Source organism: Bison bison, unplaced genomic scaffold, assembly GCF_000754665.1.
Source record: "Bison bison bison isolate TAMUID 2011002044 unplaced genomic scaffold, Bison_UMD1.0 scf7180017864368, whole genome shotgun sequence".
NCBI classification, from domain to species: Eukaryota; Metazoa; Chordata; class Mammalia; order Artiodactyla; family Bovidae; genus Bison; species Bison bison.
Window position 1 is genome coordinate 2,487,808 of NW_011494940.1, and position 21,481 is coordinate 2,509,288.

At 45.6% G+C, this 21,481-nt stretch overlaps 1 protein-coding gene across 1 annotated transcript in view; it reads left to right on the plus strand.

Moving 5' to 3' along the window:
* Positions 1-21,481, plus strand: part of ZFYVE1 (zinc finger, FYVE domain containing 1) — a 44,609-nt gene that overhangs the window by 22,095 nt on the left and 1,033 nt on the right. The window contains exons 4-13 of the mRNA XM_010855853.1: positions 5-139; positions 4,413-4,627; positions 13,506-13,612; positions 15,916-16,024; positions 16,575-16,672; positions 16,759-16,876; positions 18,261-18,431; positions 19,161-19,341; positions 19,821-19,934; positions 21,386-21,476. Of these exons, the coding sequence (XP_010854155.1) occupies positions 5-139; positions 4,413-4,627; positions 13,506-13,612; positions 15,916-16,024; positions 16,575-16,672; positions 16,759-16,876; positions 18,261-18,431; positions 19,161-19,341; positions 19,821-19,934; positions 21,386-21,476 (1,339 nt within the window). The remainder of the gene's footprint in view (positions 1-4; positions 140-4,412; positions 4,628-13,505; positions 13,613-15,915; positions 16,025-16,574; positions 16,673-16,758; positions 16,877-18,260; positions 18,432-19,160; positions 19,342-19,820; positions 19,935-21,385; positions 21,477-21,481) is intronic.

A 21,481-nucleotide genomic window follows, 5' to 3' on the forward strand; every position in this document is an offset into this window, starting at 1 on the left:
TCAGAAGCTTATTTGAAACATTTCACTAAGGAGCTCAAGGCTACCACTGCCCACTGTGGCCTGGACGTCCCCTTGTCCACCTTGGGCCCTGCTGTTATCATTTTCCATGAGACTGTGCACACCCAGCTGCTGGGCTCTGGTAAGTAGATGGGGTTCGGTTGTCATACTTTGACCTTTCTGGGTACACTGGGCTGCAGTAGTGACTTGGTGGCGGTACATTGCCCAGAAAAATTTCTGCCTGGGCAAGACATAAGGAAGTGTTTCAAGAAGGACGACATGATCAACCATGTCAGAATCTGCTCATGGGCAGGATGAGGATTGAGAATTGCTGATTGGCTTTGGCGATATAGAGGGCCCTGGTGATCTGGGTAAGACCGTTTCCCAGGGATGGTGGGCCTGAAAGCCTGATCAGAGTGGGATCAAGAAAAGAGAAGGGAAAAACTTAAGGTAGTATATTGATCTCTTTCTTCTATAAAGGGAAGCAGGTAAGTGACAGCAGGAGGCTAATGTGGGATTTCAAGTTTTCCCTTTATTGAACTTTAAGACGCGAGGTATTGCAGATACTTGGGTATTGCTGGGAATGATTCACTAGAGCAGGAGTGATGCACAGGTGGAGGGCTGACCTTAGGAATGTGGACGGCTCATCTGTAACAACAGGAGAGAAGGGAGATTATATGGACACGATTACAGGTAAGTAGGTAGGCGTGGTGGAAGGTGTCTTCTTGTTTCTGTTTTCTTAGAGAAATAGGAAGCAAGAGCATCGCCCGAGTGGGAGGGTGAGGGAGCAGGTGCGACAGGGATTGGATGCAGTGGGGGCAATAGTGTTGGCTCCAAAAACAGTTTCATTATGAACGTTCGTTTAGTTAACAAAGTTTATTAAGTGCACAAGGTCACATGCTGACTGCCAGGACCCCAAACTGAAAAGAAAACCAATTCCCACCCTCGAATAGCTGGTAGTCTAGTTGGAGAGGCCACATGTGTTCCATTCCGTGGTGGGTGTCGCTCCTGGAGCTGTGAGTGTGCAGAAGAGGGACACTGTACACATCTTTGTAGGAAAGAGGAGGTGACATTTGAACTTTAGAGACTGGCTAAATAGAGGAGGGGAGGAAGGATGGTCTAGGAAGATGAACCTGTAGTGGTTTGAAGGAGCTTATTGTGTTCAGGGAACTGTAGGTATTTGTACACTGAGTTCCTGGATTCTGTTCCTGCCCATTTCAATGCATTCTCCTCAAAGGATGGGGAGTGATGTTTTTTAAAAGCTTAATTTATACTTTAGGTCATGTCATACTCCTGCTTCCAACCTGTCAATGGCTTTCCATTACATCAGGATACAATCTAAACTCCTAATTATAGTGTCCTCACTCCTGCCTCTGTCTCTGAACTCTGCTTACCCCTTTCACTCCCTCCACTAGCTATACCAGACTTTTCTCTGTTCCCATCTTTGTACATGCTACTCTGTCTACCTGGAACACACTTTCCTCCAGCCAGCCATCCTCTTTCAGATTCAGCTCAACTCTCAGCCCTTTGGAGCCTTTGCCAAGTGTCTCCTTTAAAATGGTCCTTCCTGCACCCTGGTGGTCCTGTCTTGTTAGATCACCCTGTTCATGTTCATCAGGGCAGCTGTCGCTCTCCGAAATCATCCTGTTTGTTTGCTTACTGGTTTTTGATCTTTTCCCCTTGGAATGGAAACTCCAGGAAGGCAGGAACCTTGCCTGTCTTATTCACTGCTGCCTTTGAAGAGCCTGGGTGAGTGCTTGGCGCACAGGAGGCTGTCATCAGGTACTTGCTGAATGAAGAGGCTCAGTGTGTCTGAGGCTTAGATTGTGTGGGAGGGAATAGTGGACACAGTCAGGGATCAGATCATGCGTGGATGGCCTTGATTTAGGTCTCAAGTATGACAAGATCCCTTGAAGGATTTTAAGTAGGGAGTTAATGTGATCAGATCTGTATTTTCAAAAAGATCCCCCACGGCCTGTTGCAGGATGAACTAGAGAGGCACGTGTAGAGGCAGGGAGGTGGCCAGGAGCTTATCACAGTACTAGGTGAGGAGTGATGGGGCCTGAGCCAGGGCAGGGCAGCAGGTGGGGAGTGGACAGACTGGGACCCTATTAAGGAGTTAGAATCCGAAGGATCTGGGTCTAGGATACCTCCCGTGATTAGCATTTTTATGCCACTTTGGATCTTCACAGCTTTGGTGAGGGGAAGGTCTAATTTCCTGTTCAGGGTTTTGAAATAACCAGCCTTTCAAAGTAACTTTTTTTTCCATAGGCTTTACTTAAAAAAAAAAAAAACAACCTTCTTTATTTTTGGCTGTGCTGCATCTTTGCCGCTGCATGGGCTTTTCTCTAGATGCAGCTTGCGGGGGCTGCTCTCTAGTTGCAGTGTGCAGGCTTCTCGTTGCAGTGGCTTCTCCTCTTTCGGAGCACAGGCTCTAGGGCGTGAGGGCCTCCGTAGTTGCGGCTTGCGGGTTCTAGAGCACAGGCTCAGTAGTTGTGGCGCATAGGCTCAGACACTCTGCAGCATGTGGGATCTTCCCGGAACAGGAATCGAACCTGTGTCTCCTGCGTTGGCAGATGAATTCTTCACCACTAAGCCATCAGGGAAACGCCCCTGCTTTTTTTCTTTTGCTTTATGCCTTGCACTATGCTAGGTGCTTGTTTATTTGTTTTTTTTTTAAATAAAAGCTGAATAACAAAGATAACATTTTTTTCCTTAAATTTTTAAACATTTTTATTTTTTTGCCTGTGTCACACAGTATGTGGAATCTTAGTCCCCTGACTAGGGATCAAACCTGTACCCTCTCCAGTGAAAGTACAGAGTCTTAACCACTGGCCCACCAAGAAAGTCCCAACATTTTCTTAAAATAAATGCAGACTTAATGTTTCTTTGTTACTCAGCTCAATCAACAGCAGCTATGTTTTACAAATGAAGAAACTGAACTCAGAGAGCTTAGGTTATGTAACCAAGGAGTTTCCAGCTAGTAGGCTGCAAAATTGGGAGTCTGAATCCAGAGTTGTTTGTGGATCCAGAACTCTGGCTACTTCTCTTTGATGACTGTACCTTTAAATTGAGCTAAAGCCATATTTCCAGTGTTTAATTGGAATGATTTTGTTGTTAAAATATTAAAGGAAATTATGCTATATGACTCAGGGAACTCAACCCGGGGCTTGGTCACAACCTAGAGGGGTGGGATGGGGAGGGACGTGGGAGGGAATGTTCAAGTGGGAGGGGACATAGGTAAACCTATGGCTGATTCATGTTGATGTTTGGTAGGAATTAACACAATCCTTCAATTTAAAAAAATAAATTTTAAAAACAACATAATCCTTTGTCAGCACAGAATCTAGTTTCTAAAGAATAAAATAATTTAGGTTTTAAAAAAAAAATTAAAGGAAATTAAAACCAAAAGTCCGTCCAAGTTTTATCTCCAAAATGATTATTGAATCTGTTTATACTGCTGCTCCCTAAATTTCTGGATAAATGTTAGATAAACTACGGGAAGGCTGATACCTTCACACAATGGCAGTTGTCTGCAACTTCACCAGCATAAGATCAGCGCTTCCAGAGCAGCTATTTATTTTAAATGCTCACTAGAAGGTGACTGGTGAAATCCATCCATAGGATGAAAGACTTATGTAGCTGTTAAAAAGAAGGAGATGTCTCCTCACAGTGTATCAAGTGTCCAAGGACACACGCTTACCGTATGTTGTTAAGTGATGAAAGCAAGTTGCACGTATGTGTTGGGAATTATGTAGGAAAGAAAGTCTGAAAGGGTAATCACTGGACTGTAGTTCCCTTTGAAGAGTAGGAGGGAGCAGAGGACCTACGTTTCTTTCCTTTTATGCTTTGACATGTTTGGATTTTTTACAATAAGCACACTAAAAAACAAAAAGACACTTCTAGTTAAAAATCCATCTTGTAATGCAGGGGACTCTGGTTTGATCTCTGGTTGGGCAACTGAAACCCCCACATGCTGTGGAGCAGCTAAGCCCTCGTGCCGCAACTAGAGAACCCGTGAGCCACAATGGAGATCCCTCATGATGCAGCTTAGACCTGCTGCAGCCATTAAATAAATAAATATTAAAATTAAATAAATGACTCTCTCTTTTTTTTTTAAGTTACTTCCTTGAAGTGTAACACACATACCAAAAAGTGCACAGTATATCAGAAGTGTATCCCTGAGCACTTTCACAAGCTGAGGGTACCTGTCACTTCAATACCAGGCCCCACTTTACAGAAACCCCTGCTTGTGCTTCCTTCTAGGCAGTTCCTTCCATCCTGACTTCCAACAGCATAGAGCAGTTCTGCCTGTTTATGTACTTTTATATTTACGGAGTTGCACCACATATTCCTTTTATAATGAAAGACAGGAGACTTAAGAAAGGCCCCTGTTCACACACCTGTTTCCACAGATCACCCCTCTGAGGTGCCGGAGAAGCTCATCCAGGACCGGTTCCGGAAGCTGGGCCGCTTCCCGGAAGCCTTCAGTTCCATTCACTACAAGGGGACGAGGACCTACAACCCTCCCACTGACTTTTCTGGGCTTCGGCGTGCTCTGGAGCAGCAGCTGGAGAACAATACCACCCGTTCTCCCCGGCACCCCGGCGTCATCTTCAAAGCCCTGAAGGTCAGTTGGTTTCTGGCCTGAGTGCTTCTCACTGGGGCACCAGTGGGTGGTTAGGACACTCAGTTCTCCAGCTTCTGTTGGTGCTGGTGATTAGAAACCTGGGCCGCAAAGAGAGGATCTGTGAAAGGAAGGGCATGAGTGCAGTGTGTTACCTGTTGAATGGTGTCCTCTTGCCAGGAACATGAATCTTGGATGATAATTAAAAGGTCCTCATCTTGGAGAAAAACCTTATTTTACCATTCTTTATAATAAAGACATCAACTCAGTTCCTGCCAAGACTGCTTCTGTTTTAAGGTTTACTTTGTATACGCCCCTGTGTTACCATGCCTGCAGGCGGAGGACAGAGGAGCAGGGAGGGAACAGGGTCTTTGGAGCAGTGCTGGGAGTGTGGGATTTGGAGAAAGGACACTGTTGACAGGAAGACTTGAGCTAGGGATTTGAGGGTGCTCTGAGGGTTAGGGCATAGAGCCCGAGACCGGAGGAGATAGGAGAACCGGTTTCCATAAAGCTAGGCTGGCCTGTTTGACCCAGGAACAGACTTTGGGCATATGCTGATTTGCTTCATCCATGGAGTCTAAAAGGTTTGCGGTGGGACACAGTGTAAGCAATTTCTGCATCTGGGTAAACTGTATATGGAAGTTTGTTATAGTATTTTTGCAACTTTTCTACAGGTTTGAAATTACATCAAAATGAAAAGTTAAAAAAAACAAGAGAAGGGAATGAAAAGTTACTACTCAGACAAGTTTATGGTTTTTGCATAGTGGTTACTAAAGGCTGTGTTTAGTAACCTCACAAAATTCATATCTTGAAATACTTTAATGCCCAATTAGTATACATGTACTAGTATACATACATATCCAGGGGTTTGGGAGGTGACTGGGTCATCAGAATGGAACCCTCTTGAGTGTCTTTAGCACCCTTACAAATGGAGCCCCAGAAAGCTCCCTTCCACCAAGTGAGGACACTGAGAAGGCACCATCTGTCAACCAGAAGGCAGACCCCCGCTTGGAGGCTGCCATGCTGCACCCTCATCTTGGATTTCCAGCCTACAGGACTGTGGCGAATAAATTTCTGTCATTTATAAGCTTCCCAGTCTGTGGTATCTCATTATAGTATCCTGATTGGACTAGAAAAACTTGGGACTCTGGAGTCAGACAGAGTTGTGTTGGGATCCCAGTTCTGCCATTTACCTGTTGCTTGGTCTTAGGAAATTTGTTCGTTCATCCATTCAACAAATAAATGAGTGGATCTCTGTGTCAGAGTTTGAGGTGCTGGAAATAACCGTGGAGAATAAGATAGACACCAGTGTTTGCCCTTATAGTATACTTCTTCAAGGGCTTCCCAGGTAACTCCATGGTAAAGAATCTGCCTACCAGTGCAGAAGATGACGAGTTCGATCCCTGGGTCGGGAAGATCCTCTGGAGGAGGAAACGGCAACCCATTCCGATATTCTTGCCTGGAAAATCCCAGAGAGAGAGGAGCCTGGTAGGCTAGAGTCCATGGGGTCACAGAGTCGGACACGACTGACCACACATGTCCTTGTAATGGCTTAGAGGTAGTCAGGTGGAAGATTACACCCAAATATTGGGAACATTCTTAAATGCAGGCTGAATCCGTACTACGTTATACAAAGGGCTGTAAAATCTGATCCTTAAGACTATTGACAACTAGGCCAATGGCTGCGTTATAGAGTTCCTTAGGTTTTCTCAAAGTTAACCTGCTTAGTGTTTGCAGAAGCCCTTCAGGGACACCAGGTGCCGTGAGCAGTAAGTAACCTGTGCTCAGAGTTCTTGGATGCCCTCCTCCAGGCCGGTTTGTCAGGTCCCTTTCTGCTGCTGTTGTTGTCACATTGTGTTTTTACGAGGTGATATGATTCATGAAGCTTTCTGTGATTAAAAAGAGCCTGGTCAGCTGGAATTTTGAGGACTCTTGGTAACCATTGGCCTCAAGAGTTTACCTGGATCTTGTATTTCCTGTTCTCTGAGGCAGGCTCTGTGCTGTACTGAGGTGTGGGCCCACAGCTCTGTCCATGGGATGGAGTTACCTGTTTAAGCTTGTGCTTCGGGCTCTCCTCAGGGAACTCTGGGGTCTTGCAACTTGTTCAGATCCTTGAAAAAATTGTTTTGTCTTTTTCTGGTTGTTTTTAATCTTCTTTAAATTAGAAGTTGTTCATTCTCTGATAATCATGCTTAGAGAAAGCTACCTTTAAGGTCTGCATTAGGCAAATTGACCTAGGAGAGGTGTATTGCTATTAAAATACTCTTAACAGAAGTCTTCATAGTTCAAAGCAGTGTATAATATAATGGCCATTTATTTTTGTCCACTTATTTTTTGTTTTATGTTGTATTTTTTTTCTTTTAAGGTGGCCTTGCATTCTTTTTTGGAACAAAAGAGTAGGGATGGTCATAAACAGATAAATTATCAGTGCCAAAATAGCTTGTTTGACTTTCTGTTTCTCCCATTTTTTTCTTTCTCTACTGGTATTTATTCTTCACCTTGTCCAGTGCCTTACTGACTCCCTGAAGAAACACTTCAAGAAGCCTTGGGATATATTCTAGTATGATTTATATGATTTTGTTTCCTCTGTGATTTTCTCTTTATTTTACATAAGATACACAGGAATATTGTTAGGAAAAAAATGTATAAACCTTTTGGGAAAATTGGGAGGCACTGTGTGCACTGTGAGGCAAGACTGTGATGGCCAAAAAAAGAAATCGCAACCCTCTAGCAAGACCACCACTGTGCAAGGGTGAACACTGACAGGTTAGGCAATAAAATGTCAAAAAGGATATGAAGTACTGTAAACTTTTACAAACTTCTGGTTGAGGTAAAATTAGTATAGCCACTTTGAAATGCAGTGGTATAAAGAAATGCATAATATATATTCCAACCATGTCATTTCTAGAAACTGGCCATAAAGCAACTCTTCCACAGGAACACAGAGACCTATATGAGGATGTTAATGGCAACAGCCTTGTAATAGCAAAGAAAAAAGCAAACTAAGTGTGCAAAAAATAGATAAATGGGGCATTATATGATTCTTTGCTACTTATTTTAAAAAGAGAATTGGGGTTGTGATGTATCTATGTGTCTTATATACTTTGCTTTTTTTTAATGGAGTGTTGAAGCCTAGCATTTTTTCCATGCTATTAAATATCCTATAAAACCATGTTTTTTTAAAAATAGCTGCATGCTTTTTCATTTATATGGATGGATCATTTTTTATATGTAGTAGTTCTGCCCTTATTTTAATAGTACTTTCCATTTTTCCTTATATTTTCTGAGTACCTAAAGGTATTGCCCCGGAGAAGGCAATGGCACCCCACTCCAGTACTCTTGCCTGAAAAATTCCATGGATGGAAGAGCCTGGTAGGCTGCAGTCTATGGGGTCACTCAGAGTCGGACACGACTGAGCTACTTCACTTTCCCTTTTCACTTTCATGCAGAAAGAGAAGGAGAAGGAAATGGCAACCCACTCCAGTGTTCTTGCCTGGAGAATCCCAGGGACAGGGGAGCCTGGTGGGTTGCCGTCTCAGGGGTCGCACAGAGTCGGACACGACTGACGCGACTTAGCAGCAGCAAAGGTGTTGCCCACATTCTGCCTAATTCCTTCAGGTAAATTGCAGCTCCCATTGCTGCTGGCCAACCTTTCTGTGGAGTGTTTACTGATGTCATGTTCTGTGCTCTGCACTGACGTGTATTTTTCATGTTATCCTCATACCAACTCTGAGGTTGAGAAACAGAGGCACAGAGAGGTATGCTAATTTGCCCGAGATGGCTTGTCTGGTGAGTGGTGGAGAATTTGTTTTTTTAATATTCATTTATTTATTTGGCTGGGCCAGGTCTTAGTTTGCAGCCTAGCACTCGGGATCTTCAGTCTTTGTTGTGGCACGTGGGATTGTTTTTAGTTCCAGCATGTGGGATCTAGTTCCCGACGAGGGATTGAACCCAGGCCCCCTGCATGGGGAGCGCAGAGTCTCAGCCACTGGACCACCAGGGACCTTCCAGTGGTGGGGATTTGAACCTGGTAGTCTGGCTCCCAAGTCTGTGCCTTTAAACCCTGGGCTGTATTCCTTCTCAGTAGTTACTCGACTTTTAAGAAGGTCAGAAGATGGGTCGTCTTTAAAGGTTCCTGATGCATACTGCCAGTTGCCTTTACAAAGGACATTCTTATAAGTTGTATTTGAGTGTTTGGTTACTTTAAAAAGTTATTTTTTAAATTGTAAAAGCAATGTGTGTTTGTAATGAACAATTGAAATAGTACAGATTCAAATAGTACAATCCAATAGTAAGGTATGACTTGAATCCTTTCACTCCTGTCCCCCTCACTGTATGATAACTGTTATAATACTTTCTGACATACACTTCCAGAAATTTTTGGTGCTGCTTCGGTGCATACAGAAATATATGTATGTAATGTTTGTATACATTTTCTCCCTAAATAAGTCAGATCATAGAGAAGTTAAATCTTTTTTTCCTTCCTCATATTCTTTTCCTGTTCATTATTAAACAGGAAATGTGATTAATGAGCAAGATTGAGGAGTTGTAGAATGTGTGTGTGTGTGAGCATGTGTGTGTGTATGAGACCTTCAGTCACTTTCTGCTCTAGCGACTTGCCCGTGTGTTTCCCATTCATTCTGCTGATCTAGTCACTCTTCCTGCCATTTAGCCTCTTTGTGGTCCAAGCCCCAGTTCCTTTTCTCCAGGGGAATTTTTCTCACTTCTTAACCTCTCACTTGTTTGCTCAGTTTCCACAGTAGCAACAGCTCAGATACCTACCAGCAGAGCATATTCTCACTGATGAAGTAAGTCTGTTTAAAGAAAAGAGATGCTCAGGTCCCTATTGACCAAGGAAGTTGAATATTGAATTAACTGTTGTTGCCTGTATTTACAGTTATGAATAATGGAGAGAACCATTTTAAGGTTGGATTCTTACAGGTGTTATGTAATACCTCCTTTAGCCTCCGATCTCTAAATGTAGGAACTCTGACTCTCTAATTCTATCATATCAGGAAGCACCTATTAAGTATTTACGAAGTTATTATATATTTGGGGGGGGAGGTGGCATCGTGGATTACCTAAGAGTCTCCATTTTGAATCAGAAAATTCACTGCTAGCCTTTGATGACTGGAGTGAAACTTACAGGTTAGATAGTAAGAGCTGTACTGTTGTCAAGGCAACTAAAGTTCAAGATCATCTAGTCTCCAGGCAGCCTTTTCCAGACTGACCTCAAATACTTTCCCAAGCTTTCTCAGGAAAGGTCCTTCCCTGCCTCTTATGGCTTTGGGGCCTCAGGAGGGAGGGAGCCCAAGAAACCCTGGAATGATGTGAGGCTTGAAATTCTTGAAAGAGATGAAGTATATGGATTAGGTGGTAATGTTCACACTGGAAAGAAACAGGTTATAGAGGAAGGAAGACAGTGTCTCCTTACCCTTGTATCTAAAACACATGAGCATCAAGCTTTTTTTAACAGTTATTGTTATGTTTCCATACTTTTTTTTTGGCCGCATCATCCAGCATGCAGAATCTTAGTTCCCTGACCAGGGATCAGACCTGTACCCCCTGTAAGGGGTGTGTGGAGTCTTAGCCATTGGACTGCCAGGGAAGTCCTATTCCCATACTCTTGATTCATGTAAGTCCTCCTGATGCTTGTCAAGGTCTGATTCATTACTGACTGCCGGCTCTTCGGTGAGTTGTGAGAGAAATACGATGCTTGTGTTACCAGCATTTGAAAGGATGGGTGGCCAGCATCTGAAGAGGTGAGGCTGGTTGGTCTTGGAGTTCTCTTTCTGATGTCATAAGAAGTTACTGTTGCCTTGGCAAACGTAAGCCAACAGTTGTCTAGGGCCGGTGACGATGGAGGTTCTATGGGGATTTGTCTCATGGTGATCAGGCTGCAGATTGTTTCATGCTAAGCCTTGAGATATTTAGAAACGTCCTCATTTTTCTGAAGATCTTCCAGAGTGAATCAGGCCACTTGAGTTTGGAACAGAAAAAACCTTATGCTGTCACTATTATTGGGCTGCAATTTTACATTTACTGGGGAGTGGCATGCCTTCTGAGTTCAACCCAGCTGTTGGATTCATGCTAAATTTGATATTTTCCCTAAGAAAAAGTATTACTTAGGTTATCCTTTCAGTTACCTATTTAAAAGAGAAACGAGGGCTAAAAATGCTCTTCTTTGGGTTTCATTATACATCTTTAGTAGCTTCTGCGTTCCTTTTTTAGCTCTCTTTTTTTTCTTTCTTATTTTAACACTGCATTTGGTACTTAAGCATCTTTTTGCAGCTAAATATTCACCCACAAATGCAACCAGCCATGAAGACCAGGGAGCTGTCATGGAAAGGAGAGAAGCTCTTATATCCCTTCTGTTAGCTGGATCAGTTGGTGAGGGTATCTGAAGGATAAAATTAAAGAATTCTCAGCATAAAAAATAAAAATATTAATCGTGGCAGCTCACGGTTTCTGAGCTCTCAATCTATGCCATGTGCTCTGTGGAGTAACTTCATTTGATCTCACAGTGTAATCCATGGAGACCCCTGCTCCAATAGCCACCCCCATTTTACAGATAAGGAAATTGAGGCACTTGAAGAGCTACCAACTACAGGCTGAAATAATTTTTTGTGGGGGGTCCTCACATTTATGCAAATTTTCCATTTGGTTTCATGCTATACCCAAGTTTATTTTTTAAGTAAAAATAACTTCCTGGGACTTCCCTGGTGGTCCAGTGGTTAAGATTCTGTGCTTTCACTGCAAGGGGCATGGGTTCAATTCCTGGTCGGGGAACTAAGATCCTGTATACCACGTGGTGTGGCTAAAAAATAAAGCAAAAACTTCCTCCCCAAATCTTTCAGTAAATGGACACATTAGGAAGATGATTCTCTGTTTGCCCACCAGCTAGCCCCAGAAGGTTAGGCACACAGCTGTGTGAGAAATACAGAAAGAGTTATCAGTGATTTGGCCAATCAGTGAGTAGTTAGGCATAAATTAGAGAGGCCTGTGGGCGTGGGATAAGACCTGGTGCAGAGGCAGGGCCAAGGTGAGGAGGAGAGGGTGGGTGGGTCGGCGTGTGCGTGGGGCTTGGTGTGCGTGGGGCTTGGTGCTGGGGCACTTCATTGCAGAGGTCCTAGTTGAGTACTTGTTAAGACGTGTGCTGGACTGAGAGGAGGATCCAGAGGTAGTACGTGCCTTTCTTAGTGTTTGTGATCTAGTCTGGGAGATCAGATACATATATCAGGCTTACAGCTTTGCCTCATCACTAACTACCTGCTTCCGATGTTGAGGACAGGAGGTGCTCAGAGAAGGCAGAGTGTGATCTTCCCAGAGTGGTTGGGAAGGCTGCATGGAAAAGGTGAGACCAAGGATAGGTCCTACTCAAAAGTAGGAGAGAGGAGGATGGTGTAGGCTTGACTCTGCTGGGTTTGCGTCTTGTTTATTCTCTTCAATATTCACATGTATATTCCTTTATAGTCTGTCTCCAAATCTTACTTGTTTTCCCTTAGTTACTTTTTACAAAATTACTACCAAGAGAAAAGGACGTATATGTATTAATCTTAGATTGTTTTTTTTGGTCCGAGTCAGAGATTGCCACTTGGTCAGCCGTCACTGGCAGGTCGTATTTTATGGGCATGTTCATTATCTTTGCAGGAGCTGAATTTGAATGCACATGGGTGAGTCCCACACCCTTAGTCTGACACATTCTTTGCCACTACTCTTGTCTTGAACACCTGACCTGACTCAACATTGAGAGCTTGTGCTTTTGAAAACAGTTGGTTTACAACTCAGGGTATTAGGCTTCATTGGGAAAAAGGAAAAGGAGTTTTAATAAATAAGTGTCCTTAAGCGAAATTCTGTTTAGAACTTGAGAATCTTAGTTTAGAACCTAACCTGCCCCTTTTCTGAATCTCATCTTAAAATTTCTTTCACCTTTTTACTAAAGAAAGTAGCATCTTGTCCTTCTGTTTTAAAGCTACTTTTATATCTCTTCCCCTGAGTAGTGCCTGGCTGCCACAGAAAGAGTCGAGACTTAGGAACTGTGAATATTTAATAATTTTTAAAGCCTAGAAAGCCTATTTATATTTAATTCATATGACTTTTTTCACTGCGTATGACTGAAGGGTTGGAGGGGGGAAAAAAAAAATCAGCCTGAAGAATACTTTCAATATAAAGTAGTGAACACAAAGAGGATTAAAAATGGAAGCTTCCTTTAAACATAAAAATTTCAGTCTATTACTTCACATACCTTTATCTTTCTTCTTGGCATTTATTTTGACCGTTTGCTATCTTTTAGGTTAGTTACTATAGTTGATAAAAAGGCTGCCAATACCTAGAATAATTCCTCCTTGCGTTTTGGCTGATAACCCTTTTTTGTACATAGAGATAGTTCTGTGGCCAGTAAACTCCAGTGAGTGTCTGTGGTTAGAACTGGTGGAGACGCCCAGAAAACTCCCAGCGCACTTCTGAGCTCTGTCTCCCTCCGACTTCAAGACAAGCCACCTTCTCAAGTATCGCTTTCTTTCCCAGCTTCACAAAGATGAAATGGGCATTCGTCAGTATCTGGTGGTTTTGAATGAACAGTGGAGTGTGTGACATGTTTATAACTTTCAAGGTCATTAGGAGAGAACAGTAATTTTGCTTCCTTCTGAGCTCTTGGGAAATGGGCCGGTTCTTTCTGAGGTTTCCTGTGGTGAGGATTGGTGTAAGTCAGGCCAAGAAGGTGGAGGTTAAGGAGCAGAAGTCGCTGGCTTCCCGCTTCTAGCCGCAGAACCGGTAAGAAATAAGCCAGCGGTGAGGGCGTGTTAGAAAGGCAGCCAGTGGAAGGCCCAGAGCTCCGAGCTCTCTGCTGAGGCCCTTCGCGTGTCACCTTCCCTCCGCGCAGGCTCTGAGTGACCGCTTCAGTGGTGAGATCCCCGATGACCAGATGGCACACAGCTCCTTTTTTCCAGACGAGTACTTCACCTGCTCCTCCCTGTGTCTCAGCTGCGGGTAAGTCCCCACTGTGGGAAAAGAGCCTCAGAACAGTGCTTCACAGACTTCCCTGTGCCTGCAGATCACGTGGGGTCTGCTTAAGTTAGACTGTGACGAAAGGATGGAGTGAGGCCTGAGATAGGGTATTCCAACAAGTTCCCTGGTGAGCCTAACGGTCCAAGGACCACACTTTGAGGTTGCAGGGGATTACAGGACACATGGTTACGAAGAATTCCCTGAAGATTCCAACCGGTTTAGATGTGAAATTGACTGGTTTGAGTAACTTTCACTGCAGAAAGCTTTCAGTTCAGTCTAGTCACTCAGTCGTGTCCGACTCTTTGCGACTCGATGGACTGCAGCACTCCAGGCTTCCCTGTCCATCAACAACTCCTGGAGCTTGCTGAAATTCATGTTCATCGAGTCGGTGATGCCATCCAACCATCTGTCATCCCCTTCTCCTCCTGCCTTTAGTCTTTCCAAGCGTCAGGGTCTTTTTCAATGAGTCAGTTCTTCATATCAGGGAGCCAAAGTATTGGAGCTCAGCATCAGTCCTTCCAATGAGTATTCAAGACTGATTTCCTTTAGGATTGACTGGTTTGATCTCCTTGCAGTCCAAGGGACTCTCAAGAGTCTTCTCCAGCACCACAGTTCAAAAGCATTTAGCACAGAAAAGAAAAAGCACAGAAAGCTTTAGGTTGCCCGTGTTTCTGTGTTTCTCTTACCAGAGCTTTCAATTCTAGTCATTCCATCCATTCACTGTGCACAGAACTGGGGTAGGATCGGTCCTAGTGGATTCCTTTCATGATGAGGACAGACGCCTAGAGCACCGTAGAATTATCCAGGGAGCTTTCCAAATGATTGAAAGGCTTTGCCTCCAGGGTTTCTCACTTACCAGATCTGGGGTGGTGCCTCAGCACGGGTGTGTTTAAAACGCTCCTCAGGTGATTCTGATGTGTAGCTGAGTTGAGAACATTGAGTTAGGGCAGTATTCTCAAGCTTTATGTATGCATCGCCTCGGGCTTTTGTTAAATGCAGATTCAGAATCAGCAGGTCTCGGTGAGATTCTGTGTTTCCAGCCAGCTCCTGGGTGATGCTGCTGGTCCTTGGTTACAGGGGAAACAGCAGTGATTCTCAATTTTAGCATGCCTCAGGAAAACCTGAAGGACATGTTACAACAGGTAGTTGGGCCTTGCTCCCAGTTTCTGATTCAGTAGGTCTGACGTAGGGCCTGAGAATTTGCCCTTCTGCTAAGTTCCCGGGTGATACTGATGTTGCTGAATGGGGACCGCACATTGAGGCTCACTGGATTAATTTGAACTGTTGATAGTTCCTCAGTCACAGGCCAGTGACTTGTTGGATGGAGCCTGGGGGTTTAAATGCAGTGTGTCAGGGTCAGATTGCAGACTCTGTCTTGTAGACACTGGCCCACCTCTCCACTGCTTTCATCACTTCATCATCTAATCCTGTCCTCCACATTTGCCCATACGGGGGAACCTGAGCCTTTTCTGAAATGAATTGCCTTTTTGCATTGATCCCTATAGGCCACCTCCTGGGCCACCGTATTTGCTCTGAGTTTGTAACAAGGACGTGGTTCTTGGATTATACAGACTGCGCCAGGGAGGACTGAGGCTTGTCTTAGAGAGGAAGGAGGGATGTTAGTTGCCAGTGTGACTTCCTTTAGCGGGCCCCATGAGCCCAGCAAGAGAGGCTTAGGCTCTGTTGGATCATCATCACTTTTCCATTCTAACTGTGCCTTACCAGGGTTTCCAGAGCTTTCCCTTCTCTCACAGTGAAATTCTAAAGTCCTGGTCCCTGGTTTTGCGTTGTCAGGAGAGCAGAGCTCACTGTTCATTTGGAAGGTTTTCTTGTTCAGCTTAAGCCTCCTCTTAATGCATTGTCAGAATTTGAGGGTCAATTTTTGTTTTGCATCTTGGCAGCCTGTTCTGATTAAACTTCTTATTTCATGCTGTTTGGATGTTTGAGTTCCCTGAAGGCTGTTCAGGTTTTATCTCTCATCAAGGTGCTGTCTGCTGGCTCCTCCATTCCTATTGAGGGACCTGGTGGTTTTCCAAGAAGAGATACCCTTTTGGCCCTTTTTCCTCATGCAAGAGTAATAGGTGCACTACCTGTGTAGCACTGTTGATTGCAAGTATGAGAGAGGCCCTTAGTTTCCAAAACAAACTGCTATCTCTCTGCTCCGTATTTGGGGCCCAATTAGTAACAGGGGGTCTAGTTTTGCCCTTGCATCTGGCTTAACGCTTGTGCGTAAGCGGCCCTGGCTCCTTTTAGCAGCTTCATGTCAGCTTTGGTGCCTCCCTCAGGGCTGGATGTAAGAACAGCATGAATCACGGGAAAGAAGGGGTACCTCATGAAGCCAAGAGCCGCTGCAGATATTCCCACCAGTATGACAACCGGGTTTTCACCTGCAAGGTGAGTCCTCCCAACCTCTCCTCCAGCAGCTGGCTTGCTGGCCACACTCCCCTCTTGGAAGACTGGCTTAGGACCACTCTTGACTGTTACCAAAGTATTTGATATTCAAATTGAGTCTATCTGAAACTTCTCTCCAGCTCCAGCCATTAAAAACTCACATGTCTGTTGCCAGGGGCCCCTTGGTTTATTTTTTTTAAGCTTAAACCTCCCCCCTTATCCTGTTGAGCCTGTATGCCGGGTTCATCTACATTGACTGTTTATTCCTAAGAGTGAAATTGCCCTTCAGAAACTTAGTTTGGATGAATTTCTCCTATGACAGTGATAGAATTTGTAGCTCAGTTTTGGGCCCCTGGGATGGGTACACATTCAGATCATAATCATTCAGGGCACTGACTTCTTTGGAGAAAGACTTTCCTCTGTTCTGCTAAAACCCAGGGTCCGTAAGCCCTCAGCAGGTCTGGTTTGCAGGCAATGGGGCCAGACAGGGGTGTGGAGAGGCCAGGGGGTCTGGTGGACAGAACAGAAGCTGGCAGAGTGTTCCGTGTTTCAGGCCTGCTACGAGAGAGGCAATGAAGTCAGCGTGGTGCCCAAGACGGCTGCTTCCACTGACTCCCCCTGGATGGGTCTTGCAAAATATGCCTGGTCTGGGTGAGTTTCAGTGGCTGGCAGTTGGGTCTGTTTGTCTCTCCAGGCCCCTGGTGTGGAGTTCCAGTATCTGTCTGCCTTCCTTGTAGGTACGTGATCGAATGTCCCAACTGTGGCGTGGTCTATCGTAGCCGGCAGTACTGGTTTGGGAACCAAGATCCTGTGGATACGGTGGTGCGGACAGAGATTGTGCACGTGTGGCCTGGAGTAAGAGCTGTTTTATTTTTCTGTTTTCTCTTCGGGTTGTCCAGTTATTCCTGTGTATGGGAAAGTGGAGCTTGTTTACAATGGTGGTTAACCATGAATTTCAATATGTTGGTGGTTTAGGAAGCTATGATCTGGAGTGCCTTTTTTGTTCTAGACTGTTCATTTTTATCCCATTTCTTGCATAAATATTAGAAACATGATTTAAACTAAAAATTGATATATAAATTGCCTTAGCAAATAAAACTTTATCTTTTCATATTCTCCTCACTCATTTTCCATATGTATGTTTGTATAGATACAATTATAATTAACGTGCCACTTAACTGCTTTTTCTCATACCACAGTTTTGCTTTGTTTCCATATTGCTTTCACGTTCCATGATTTTCATTTGTAATCACTGTGTAATATTCTGTCTAATGTTAAAGTTTGATTTCCCCATTCTCTTCATTTTGAACATTCATGCTGTTTATGATTTTTTTATTATCAAAGAAAATGCTATCGTGACCATCTTCATGTAAGAAAGCCTTTTCTTTGTTTTGGAGTATATTCTTCTTGAAGTATATTCTAAGAAGTATAATCACTATGGACCTTTACTGTTTTTAAATTGGATTTTTTAATTCAAGATGTTGGAAAAACAAATCTATTTATGAGGCAGTGATACAGTGCTTTCATTCTGCATTAAACCACGATTCACACTTGGAATTACCCATCAATCACAGCACATCCAATGCCTTTTCCCTTCATGGAAGAAAGATAAGCGATTTTCTATGTGTTGTTTGCTTCAGTCGTGTCAGACTCTTTTCAACCCCATGGATTGTAGCCCATGAAGCTCCTCTGTCCATTGAATTCTCCAAAGCAAGAGTATTGGAGTGGGTAGTCATTGCCTTCTCTAGGGGATCTTCCCAACCTAGGGATTAAACCCTGGTCTCCTGCATCATAGGCAAATTCTTTATCATCTGAGCCACCAGGGAAGCTCTTTTCTATAAGGGACTTATTTTACTTGGTGGTGTTCCCCTTTCTGGGTGATTCCTAAAGCAACAGATCCTAACCCAGCCTGGGGTGGGGAATCTCTTGGAGGAGGTGTCCTCTTTATAGGATTATTTATTTCCTGGGTTGTATATCTCATAAGCAGAGTAAGTTCTGAATTGAACAGTTGTGGACCAAGTCCTGTGGTCATCTTGAAGAGTAGTATCAGCAATGACTCATAGGGTGTGATGTTGCTTAGAAGCCAAAGGGATTCTGATCTGACCCTGCTCTTCTCTGCCAGGGAATCTGTGGTTCTGAGTTGGCTGTGATGGGTATGTAACTCACCTAAGACCCCTCTCCCTCCTTCCCTTTACTCCCGTCACTCAGAACATGATGGGAGCCTGTGTTTTCATTTCAGACTGATGGATTTCTGAAGGACAACAACAACGCTGCCCAGCGCCTCTTGGACGGGATGAACTTCATGGCTCAGTCGGTGTCTGAGCTTAGCCTTGGGCCCACCAAGGCTGTGACATCCTGGCTGACAGACCAGATCGCCCCTGCCTACTGGAGGCCCAACTCCCAGATCCTGGTATGGTGGCAGGATCCCTGGCACAGCCCATTCTCCTTGTGTTGCTTCACCCTGCCCTTAGCTTGTTCTGCGAGGAAGGCTTGGAGTCTCTGTCCCAGCCAGATGAGCTTCCAGAGTGTGGGAAAGGGTGGGACACACCTAAGACAGCCAGTGTCCTCTTTGTCCGCTGATTTCCCATGTTATTTTCTGAGTATTTCCCTTGTGGTGGATTTTAGTTCACTTTCCCACTAGAGCCAGTTGTTATTGGTCAAATGTCTGAGGTCATACCTATAGACTGTAGAGGAAAGGGAGCCTTTAGAGGTCATTTAGGGTCACCCCCAGCTTGATACACAAACCTCACGGCTCCCACATCAAGGGAGCCCCCAGATTTGGCCCAAACACTTGTGACAGGAAACCTGTTCCTCCTCAGCTTCCCAGAGGCTCATGAGAAACCGTGAAAGAAACGAATCCTTGTTGCTTTTATGGCTGAAATTACAGTCCTTTCTGAGATCCCTGTGACTCGGCCAGGTGGATGTGAGGTACCTTTCCAGCACTTCTTGGAAGAAAATGTTAATCACAGCTGTGCTTCAGTGAGGGTGTTCCATGTGGCTGGAGGTCTTAGGTCCCCTCTGTTGGGACCATCAGCATCCTGCCATCCTCAGATGATCCAAAAGACTCCCTGGGTTGACTTTCTCAGCTGAGCAGACATGAATGACCCCTGCCTCTCTGTTTGTTTTGGGCTTGGAACAGAGCTGCAACAAATGTGCTACATCCTTTAAAGATAACGATACCAAGCATCACTGCCGGGCCTGTGGGGAGGGCTTCTGTGACAGCTGTTCATCCAAGACCCGGCCGGTGCCCGAGCGGGGCTGGGGCCCTGCGCCCGTGCGGGTGTGTGACAACTGCTATGAAGCCAGGAATTCCCAGTTAGGTAACGTGGGGCCCAGGAGCCGCAAGGTGGAGGGGACCTCTCCTTGGCACTGGGTGCTGGGAATGGGACCCTCACCTGCCCAACCCTGTTCCTCCCCGCCTCACTCTTTGAGAGCAGTTGCTCCCCTGGTCTTGCCCAGGCATCCTCTAAGCTCTTTGTTAACTGGGTCCTGGGGGCACTGTTCCTTGGCTGGGGGAGGGTTAAAGCTGTCCTGTGTTTACCATAGGCTTAGACTGAATCTTCTCCTGGAGGAGGTTCTAGGTCATGCTCCTGGCCCACTGTAAAGGAAGGTTATGAAATAGCCCCAGAGACCTGAGGTAGAGGAGTGGCAGACCTCACTGGCTGTGGTGTGCGTGCCCACAGCCCAGACCCTTGCCACCCTTGCAGAATGGCACAGGGTGCCCTGGGAGAAGCGTCTAGAATTTTTCATTTGGGAAATGACTCAGAGGTGATGGCATTTCCTTCATCATTGTCTGCAGATGTCACTGAGGCACAGGGGGACGACGAAGGTGGGACGCTGATCGCTCGGAAGGTGGGCGAGGCCGTGCAGAACACTTTAGGAGCCGTGGTGACAGCCATTGACATACCACTAGGTGGGCCTGGCAGTGCCTCTCGGGTGCGGTGTGTGTGGGTGAGGGCTTGCAGAGTGCCGTGCCTTGGGCTGTTGTTTTGTCAGCCTGCTGACCTGGATTGAGTTGGGCAGCAAGGACGCGACTGAGAATTTACTTTCCCTGCTTCATGCTGAATACCTTGGTGGTTTCATGTCTATTCCTGGAGGCCATCCTCTTAGGCCATCTATTGCTGCATAATAAACCACCTGAAAATGGAAAGGCTTAAAACAATCACGCCTCAACAGGACAGGCAAGCATTCTTCTCTAAGTGGCATTGCCGGGAATTACTGCTGGACTTTCCAGTATGGCAGCTGGACGGGTCTTGAGGGGCCAAGCCAACCTCACTTACACGCTGGCTAGCCTGGCAGGGCTGCCTCGAAGGCTGGGCTCAGGAGAACTTCCCCCTCACCCCATTCCCTGTATTCCCCACGCCTCTGCACATGGTTTCTCCAGTGCTAGCGACTCCTTACGTAGTGCCTCAGGGCTCTCAGACAGGCCTGGGCCTGGAAACCAGCTCTTCTGCTAGAGACTGCTGTAGTCACAGAGCCTGCCTAGATTCAAGAGAAGGGGCAGGGCCTCAATCTGCCACACCAGCCAAGCTGTTATTCCTTTAAGATTGAAGAGAGCCACTCACCTGATGTGAAGGGGCGGGCTTATAACCAGGATGGGAAGAGGGAGATGAAGGGAAACCTGCCAGTGTGCGGAGGGCTTAGGCAGGGCTGACTGGGCCTGGGGCATTCCAGCCCTTCATAGGGGAGAGACCAAGGGCTCCTGGGTGGCTGTGATGACAATTGCATGGATCAGATTTGATCACATGGCTCACAGAATGAGCTGATGACAGGCTTTTGACTTGAGAGTGTAGAAATAGATGGATTTATCCAGCCTGGAGGCTCAAGTTGCATCTGCTCTCAGGTGACCAGGAGGGGCAGGGGCCGCCCTTGGCAGAACCTTCCAACTGTGCTTAACAGGCACTCACTTGCTGAGCACTCACTGGCTGTTGGGTCCCAGCTCATCAGACACTTTATTTCTTATAATCTTGTAACTGCTTTTGAAGGTGGGTTGTTATAGATGAGTAAACCCAAGGCCCTGAGACTCTAAGGAACCTGTCAATCCCACAGCTGACTGACTCAGGCTCAGTGGAACTGGGATGAAGCTGTGTCCTGACTCCAAAGCCCGAACTTCACCATTCCGCCAGTGGTTCTTAATTCAACCGTAGTTTAGGCTCACCTGGAGAGCGTACTAGATAGGCACATATCAGTGCCAGACATCCTGACCTGTGTGGTAGGGGGTGAGGGAGCCCTGGGTGGAAGGGGTGATGTGTGTGTGCTTAGACTGTGAGCCAGTGAAGTGTCTGTCGCTGGCGTCTCGCCCGGTGGGACTCGGGGTGCTGGGTCCCGCGTGTGCCGCCCATCATGGCCCCTTCCGTGACGCAGGTCTGGTGAAGGATGCAGCCAGGCCGGCCTACTGGGTCCCGGACCATGAGATCCTGCACTGCCACAGCTGCCGGAAGGAGTTCAGCGTCAAGCTCT